This window comes from Scleropages formosus, chromosome 20, assembly GCF_900964775.1.
Source record: "Scleropages formosus chromosome 20, fSclFor1.1, whole genome shotgun sequence".
NCBI classification, from domain to species: domain Eukaryota; kingdom Metazoa; phylum Chordata; class Actinopteri; order Osteoglossiformes; family Osteoglossidae; genus Scleropages; species Scleropages formosus.
In genome coordinates this window covers 7402674-7411624 of record NC_041825.1, presented here as the reverse complement: position 1 = coordinate 7411624, position 8951 = coordinate 7402674, and the positions used below count along the sequence as shown (strand labels likewise).

Sequence of the window (8951 nt, the reverse complement as noted above, 5' to 3'; positions counted from 1 at the left end):
TGTAGCAATTCTAATGTAAAAGTTCTGATGAAAGCAAAACATTGCTAAAAATAAAAATAATAAAGATACAAGGTAAATTTTAGTACACTTCTGGTATTTACATTTATAGTTAATGTTAGGTTTGGTGGACAGAAATAAGTTTAAACATGAAATGGCATAACAAAACGAATTACAACAGCAGAATTACAGAGTATTGAGCACAAGTAACTAATACTACAAGTTCTTTGAAGCACACAGAAATTTATGTTGTCATGTTAGAACTGATGTTCTCATATTTTGTTTCTTTACATATTTTGAAGATTCACATACTTGTATTTAACTCAAAAACCCATATGAACTATTAAATTCACAAAGTAAAAATTTTTCAGACTCATGGATCTTGTTTACTGTAGATGAAGTACAGACTACATTAAACATGGGATCTCAGCAATTCAATTCAATTCAGTTCAATTTCACTGTAAAAAAGTATGTGCTCTGTAGATGCAACAAAAACCTTGAACACCTTTGAGGACTAACATCAAATGCATCACAACCATCCACACACTAAAGGGCGTAATTGTGTTCTGCCCCAAGGTCAACAGTCTTCATCAGCTCAACTACAAAAACAGAATTATACTGGGAAAACTGTTAATTTGTATTATTTCTTCTTCCAATGGAAATCACATTTGAGAAACTCCGCAAGTCTGTAATTACTAAGCTAAGAAGTGAAACAAAGACATCAGTGTGGACTGATGGTGGCCAGAACATGGAAATTTCCATTGTAAAACAAAGCTTGCATAAAACCAACACTGGACACAGTGACCCAGATTTGTGGTGCATTGAACATACATTTTTTTTCCAGAACCGCTTGTCCCATACAGGGTCACGGGGAACCGGAGCCTACCCGGGAACACAGGGGCGTAAGGCCAGAGGGGGAGGGAACACACCCAGGATGGGACACCAGTCCGTCGCAAGGCACCCCAAGCGGGACTTGAACCCCAGACCCACTGGACAGCAGGACTGTGGTCCAACCCACTGCGCCACCGTATGAACATACAGCATCCCGGATAAAGATAATGTTGTTATGGCATCATAGTAATTAACTTTCTCAAATGTGGCATTATCAAAAGGTAGCTGTCAAGTCACATTATGTAAGCTGAAAGAAAAGTGACAGAAGCAGTCAGAGGAGAAGGTGAAACATGGATTGTACTGAAATTTGAAGAGTCCAAGTTAACACTTTATACAACCACACCTGTTGCATAAAGAATGAGGTAATTTTCCTTCATACAATCAGTAGAATTCAGAATGAGGAACAATATCCATATATGGTATGCTGGTCTTAGTCATACAAGTCACGTGTACAACTGCACGAACACACGCCTGATATAGAGCAAAAGCCATTATACTTCAGAAATCCTGTGTGTTTGCCTTTCTTCAGCGAAGCCTCCTGGTAAATTATTCAGACGACACATCGGTACGGTTTGTGGAAACACTTTGCCAGCTGTGATTTGTACCGGTGGCAAAGTGTTTCTTGTTGTTTGAAGAGAAGCCGAAGACACTAAGTTTACTCTGTAAAGAGGAAGAAGAATCAACCATGAGCTACCCTTGGTTTTTTTCAGCTGAGACGTGGACCCTGCTTTTGCTGTTCTTAACACTGATTATTCTGTGAGTAGAGGTTCTTTATGTTACAGTATTTATCTTAAGTTCTCAGAGTTGCATAGCATATACTGTAAACACTGTAAACCCTGTAGCTGGTAATAGCAGAACAGTTTCTGCTAGCTTAACTTTGACAGACTCAACTGCTATGAAGGCTACAAAATCGAGAGTTAATAATTCTTAGAATGACAATAATACATTTGGCTTTTCGTCTTAAAATTGCCTGACTTTTTATATGTACCTGAAACATGAAAATAGATTATACTGATACATTTTTAGGCAATATATAAGGAAAATGGCCTTTTAATAATTTTTTTATACTGTCAATCATTGTATTAGTTAGCACTGTAACCTATTTTCTCCCACTTCCAGATATGGCTATTGGCCTTATGGATTTTTTAAAAAGCTGGGAATTCCAGGGCCAAAACCAGTCCCATATTTTGGAACACTTCTGGAATATCGCAAGGTAATGTTTTTAGATAACATACCTTAAAAAATAAGGATATGGAAAAAGTTGTCCAGTCCAGTGAATATTTGGCCATGTGAAATTAAATATCATTTAATGCAGCTTTTCACTACAGCAAAAAACTGTTTACACTGGACTGCACTTAGAATCTTTACTGTACATTGTAATGAACTGCACTGTCCCAATGGATTTCACAGTTCTTGTTATCTCCAGGGTTTCTACAATTTTGATTACAAGTGTTTCAAAAAATATGGAAAAATATGGGGGTGAGTAAACCTTGAAACACTGAAATTGAATAAAAGATTACAGTGAATGCTCAGCTTCATGTTTTGTATGTCATAATCGTGAAGTTCCATGTGAGCCACATTTCCAACAATGCTGTCTGTTTCACCACATAGATTTTATGATGCCAGACAACCTATGTTGGCTATTATGGACCTAGGAATGATCAAAACTATACTGATCAAAGAGTTCTACTCTCTCTTCACCAACAGAAGAGTAAGACATTACTTCTGTACTTTTTAAATGGTAATTAAAAGCCAAAATGTTTAAAAATTCATCATATGTTCAAAGAACAAGAGACTTCCTGTTTTTTCCAGAACTTTGTTCTGAATGGTCCCCTGTATGATGCTGTCAATGTCGCCGAGGATGAGGAATGGAGAAGAATTCGCACTGCTCTTTCACCATCATTCACCAGTGGTCGACTGAAGGAAGTGAGCAAAATTCCACTCAAGCTGTCACGGGTTTAAATATTTTTTTACAAAGCTCGTTAAGTATGAAATTAAATACAAACAAAGAGTGAAGAATGATATATTGTCTCAAGTAATAGTTGCTATGGGCTGAAGCACTTTCTTTACTTTTCTTACTATATGTAGATCATTCCTTTGCAACCTCAGTGCTATATTCTTGCTTACAGTAGAAATTTTGCTGAACACATGGTTGACAGCTGAACAACTTAGGAAATTATTCAAATTACTTCATGTCTAGTTATGAGCATTGTCTTGCAAGGTATTCAAATGCTGCATTGTCAAAAGTTTCTGGATTACTAGTGAAACAATCATTTCATTGTCCAGTTTATATTTTTACTGTAAAGTAAAACCCTACAAAAAGTCACCTAAAGCCAAAATACCATTTTCTCTGCAGATACTGTAAAGAAAGGCTAAACCTAACGTATGCTGTTTCAGTATATATTCAGACCCTTTGCTCTGGTAGCTCAGAGTTCTCAGACGAAAGACTTTTCCTTAATGAGGAGACCTATTTGCCCAACTGTTGGCCTCTGCCCATTCACCAGTGGAAAAACTGCCCCCATTTACACGGTAAAAACCTCATAGGCAACATCGGTCAGACAAGGAAAGAAAGCATGAAAATGAAGTGCAACATCGGTCAGACAAGGAAAGAAAGCATGAAAATGAAGTCGAAACAGTACCTAAGAAGGTTAGAAATAAAGTAAGAAAAGGTTACAAAAAAATACTTAAGTGTGCTGTGTCAAAAATGAAAAAAGTGGGAAGTGCATCACACCATCCAGACACTCCATAGCACAAGCTGTCCCTGAAAGCTCATCATTCAAATAAGACACTGGATGGTGAGAAAAGATAAAGATGTCCCACCACTCATTCTGAAAGAACTACGGGGGTATATATATTATACTAAGAGCTCTGCAAAGGGACTTCGGTTGTACTGATCCTTTTCTCTTGACGTTGCCTGATTTTGTACCTGAGTTTGCTTTATGTTACACTTTGAAACAGTCACATCCATGGTTTGGTTTTTGGGTTGTGTTAATGAAGTTCATTTCTGGCCTTGAGACCTGCTGTCCTCAGGCCTTTTCCCACCCATGCGGCCACCGCTGCCCCCAACCCGGCCACTCTAAACAAAGATGTAGCACTATCGTTTCTAATCCAGTGACATGTGAAAACATTTCCACGATCTGAATATTTAGGAAAACAGAGATTTCTGCTATCAGATTGTATTTGATAATATAAAAGTTACCTTTATAATTAAAAGGAATAGATTTTTTAATATGTATTTTGATATTGCCATATTGGCCAACAGCTATTACATTGCCAAACTGATGAAAGCTATCCTCAAAGTTTTTGCTTTTGACAGATGTTTCCACTCATGAAAAAACATTGTAACACCCTAGTGAAGAGTCTGCAGAGGAAGGCTGAGAGGGACGAAGCAGTGGAAATGAAGGAGTAAGTAGGAAACTAGTGTGACGCTCTGTGATCTGACTGTGTTACATGATTTAATAACTCAATATGTCTCACAGGTCTTTCGGGGCCTACAGTATGGATGTTGTCACCAGCACAGCTTTCAGTGTCGACATTGACTCTCTCAATAACCCCAAAGAGCCCTTTGTGACCAACATTAAAAAGATGCTCAAATTGACCTTCTTCAGTCCTTTGATTCTCTTTGTAGGTAATACAATTTTATCGTTTTCACACTGACGGTTTATTTAGAGACAAACATTTCTGTACGTATGTATTGTCTAGAGTGTCTGACAAAAGTATTATCTTTAGTTTTTAATACCTGTTCTATGCTTGTTTTTCTCTAGCATTTTTCCCTTTCATGACTCCACTCCTACATAAACTAGACTTTGCCTTCTTCCCATCTTCTGTGACTGATTTCTTTTATGCTTCTCTTCGGAAAATAAAAGCAGAACGTAAAGCTAAAGTTCATGAGGCAAGTGATAATATTTTATTGTATGTTATAGACTTTAATGAAAGATAAACCCGAAACCAAATACATTTGTACAGTTAGTTGTGAACTTCATTCCCGGTTTATTCTACATTTAGAATCGCGTGGATTTCCTTCAGCTGATGGTAGACTCTCAAATACCAGAAAATGGAAGTGCCAAAAATGATAATGAGTCACTGAAAGGTATTTTATAAAACCAATTTCAATTTTGTTTTTATATTATATAATACTACATTTCAAAGATATTGAAATGATAGATCATGAGTTCTCCTTGTGAGCATATTTTGCAAAACAGTCTTTTAACTTATAACTGCATCATTGCAGTTATAAGTTAAAACCTTCAGCTCTTCAGCTTTTTGAATGCCACTGGCTCTCTCTGTATCACAGATTGAATATGGTCTCTATCATCCTATCTAAATATAAAATAACTGTTGAGAATACTGCACAGAAGATTCTCTGTGTTATGTTCATTCACCTTTTACAAGTTAAGGTTAGCATATCCAAAAATTTTCTTGTACAGAGAAATTCTTGTACTTTAACTTGTGATGCTGTGTATGCATCACGCAGTGTCACATAGTATATTTATTATCTGCTTCATGCCTTGATTCTTCCCTACAGGGCTGACAGACCATGAGATTCTGTCCCAGTCCATGATCTTCATCTTTGCTGGCTATGAAACAAGTAGCAGCTCTCTTACTTTCCTTGCATACAACCTGGCCACCAACCCAGACGTCATGAAAAAGCTCCAAAATGAGATTGACAAAGTCTTTCCAAATAAGGTAACTAACTGCTTCTTTCTACATTGACAACATGCACAAGACAGAGGTGAAACACAAATATCGGGAATGCTCACTAATATCACTAATTAAGGTGTTAATCTGATGTCATCTTACGAAAACCTTTTGCATGCAGTTTTGGACTATGACTCTTTTCATAAATCATCTTAAATGGTGTCACCGTAAGATGAACATAGATAACATGACCAGTTTAGATTCATATTCATATTCATGTTTTACATAAAGCTTCATATTACATAACAATTGATAAGAACAACATAACTGACAGCTAATATTATGTTTGTGAGGATACAAACCAGGCTGCAAATGCTGAAGTTATACTGAGTGAAAATTTCAAATTGTCACTGAGAACTTTTTAAACATTCCACCAAGTTTATCTAAGTTCTGAATTTCCTCTGTTCTCTCTTTCTTAAGGCCCCGGTGACATATGATGAGATGATGCAAATGGAGTACCTGGACATGGTCTTTAATGAGACAATGAGGATTTTCCCTGTTGCCGCACGTCTTGAGAGGGTTTGCAAGAAGACTGTAGAGATCAATGGTATCACTATTCCCAAAGGTACTGCGGTTGTGATTCCAACATACTGCCTACACCGTGATCCTGATCTCTGGACAGATCCTGAAGTCTTCAAGCCTGAGAGGTAAACTGCTGATATTTCACTCCAGCAGATTTCAGTAACAAAAAGGTAGAAATTTTTGGTTCATAACTAAGCAAAAATCACATGTTATATTTGTACACAGTGGAAATAATAATTACAGATAATTGTCTTTTGTTGAGGGGGGTGCGGTGGCGCAGTGGGTTGGACCACAGTCCTGCTGTCCGGTGGGTCTGGGGTTTGAGTCCCGCTTGGGGTGCCTCGTGATGGACTGGCGTCCCGTCCTGGGTGTGTCTTCTCCCCCTCCGGCCTTGCGCCCTGTGTTACCACGTAGGATCCGGTTTCCCGTATGGGACAAGCAGTTCTGAAAATGTGTGTGCGTGTGTGTCTTTTGTTGAATAACGGACACATTGTCAGTGTTTTTAAAAACTGCATTACTTGCCTCTAAATGAAATTTCTCTCTGGATTCTGAGATTACCTTATACACAGTATGTTCCATCTCGTTGCTGTTTCTTTTATCTGTGCAGGTTTAGCAAAGAAAACAAGGAGAGCATAGACCCATATGCATATATGCCATTTGGAGTTGGTCCACGAAATTGCATTGGGATGAGGTTTGCCATTGTCCTAATAAAACTGGCTATTGTGGAGATACTTCAGAACTTCAACATTGTGACCTGCAAAGAGACTGTGGTGAGGCCTGTTTATTCTTTATTCATCTGTTAAATGTTTCAGTTTTTTTAAGCATTAATTCATTGCATCTGTTTTACTTAAATAATATTCTGAGATTATTTAAATGAAACAGAAATGTCATGAAAGTATTTTTGAGAAATTATTCAGATGAGGTTTAAGAGAAAAGCTGTGCTCGTTTGAAGGTTTTATCTGAGCCCAGTGTCCTGGAGATTCACATATGAGGAGGGTACAAAACACGAGAAGGGCAAAGTTTATAAATACAGCATTTTAAAAAGATGGAATTATGCATAAAGAAAATAATTACACAAAACTGATTTTTTGTGGTGGGGGGCGCGGTGGCGCAGTGGGCTGGACCGGGTCCTGCTCTCCGGTGGGTCTGGGGTTCGAGTCCTGCTTGGGGTGCCTTGTGACAGCCTGGTGTCCTGTCCTGGGTGTGTCCCCTCCCCCTCCAGCCTTATGCCCTGTGTTGCCAGGTTAGGCTCTGGCTCTCCGCAACCCTGCATGGGACAGGCGGTTCAGAAAATGTGTGTGTGACAATTATTTACTATTTTGTGTCTGTCTCATCAGATACCACTCGAGCTGGATATTCAAGGACTTCTTACACCTAAAGATGCAGTAAAGCTGAAACTCGTCCCACGCTGATACAGCTATTAAAGAAAAAGTTATGACTATATATCCATGGATATGCTGAAAGACTTTTTGTCTTCAGATTTTGCTTAATGTACCTATACACTATACTGACAATATGTGTATTTCAGTGTATAAATCTGAAATTATTATCCATTCTGATGGCCTTCTGAAAATCAGTTTCTTTCTTCTGTTTTGGACAAAAATAATTGTAAGATTTTTCTTTATCAGATCTTATTCATTTCAGAGAGACTTTTTCATGAGTTGGAATAATGAGTTTACTTTTCTATGAAATGGACACTATTACTTCATTTCAGTTCTGCTTTGATTCAGTTACTGTCATAGCTGCGGTAATGTACTTCTGGTTCTGTGCTTTTAAATTTTACATTGGAGAAAAGGAATCTGAAAAGGGTACTATAGTAACAAGGGGTTCTGCTTCATACTGTGCAGAAGCAATAAAAGCTAAATAATCAACAGTGAACTATGATGGCAAATATTTACACATTAAAAATCCTGACATAGTTCATTCTGTGTATGTTGAATGCTAGTGTATGTGGCGTAACATTTAATTAAAGTATGCAAAATTAATTCGATCATATAATACAGGCAACTCAATTTTGTTATAATCATTGTCTGAGTCCACGATTCACTGTGTTACGAAAACAGAATATTCAAGCTTTCAATCCGATTCTTTATTTGACGTTAAGAAAACCCAACGAACTTCTGGATTAAAACCAATGTTCAACTACTGATGCGATGCTCCCTCCTAGCGGTGTGTCGCAGGACAGCAGATCCGCTTTAGCGACTCCACTTTCCGGACTTTACACTTTTCTTGTACCTTCCATGTTTATAAACAGAGGGCAAATACTCGGCACGGGTCGCTCTTATGTTTGTCATTTCCTTCGAAACGTTGAGATTTTTATTTGAAAAAGAAAAAAAAAACAACTCAAACGATCCAAACAGACAGAAACGTCGTATTAAACTTGCTAAATGAAAGAAAGCCGAAGTCGAGGTCTCCCTCTCTTTCGCACAGCAGCACCACATGTCACGCACGTGTCTACTTCCAGGAACTGAGACTTAACCCTTTGAGAGCCGCTACTATAAAAAACGATGTATTACACAGCTTTATTTCGTTTGTGTTCCACTCCAAAAATAACTTCTAATAAGCTTTTTGAAGTGTGACTACATTACATAATTTCATACATTATTCAGCGAGGAATTCTTCACTGAGGACCGCAGGCAGTGTCCTGTTTAGGCCTTAGCCTGGCAATTTTGAAAGTTTGTGATTTAAATCCCCCTCCTGCTGTAGTGCCCTTGATCGAGGCACTTACTCTGAGCAGAACAAGAATACCTGCTATGTCAATAAATAAATCACAGTTTAAGAGTGAGATAAAGACAAAGGTGTGAGATAAAGAGTTAAATTACACTCACGGGGGTGGGTGCTGT

The 8951-nt window shown here is 37.9% G+C and overlaps 1 protein-coding gene across 1 annotated transcript; it reads left to right on the top strand.

Moving 5' to 3' along the window:
• The first annotated feature begins 1351 nt into the window (after positions 1 to 1351).
• LOC108927524 (cytochrome P450 3A30-like) lies at positions 1352 to 7981 on the top strand. Its single transcript, XM_018740895.2, has 13 exons — positions 1352 to 1644; positions 2008 to 2101; positions 2315 to 2367; positions 2500 to 2599; positions 2701 to 2814; positions 4205 to 4293; positions 4368 to 4516; positions 4653 to 4780; positions 4894 to 4978; positions 5414 to 5574; positions 6007 to 6233; positions 6716 to 6878; positions 7446 to 7981. The coding sequence occupies exons 1-13, from the start codon at positions 1574 to 1576 to the stop codon at positions 7518 to 7520; spliced, it is 1509 nt and encodes a 502-aa protein (XP_018596411.2). The 5' UTR covers positions 1352 to 1573; the 3' UTR covers positions 7521 to 7981.
• Positions 7982 to 8951: the final 970 nt, after the last annotated feature.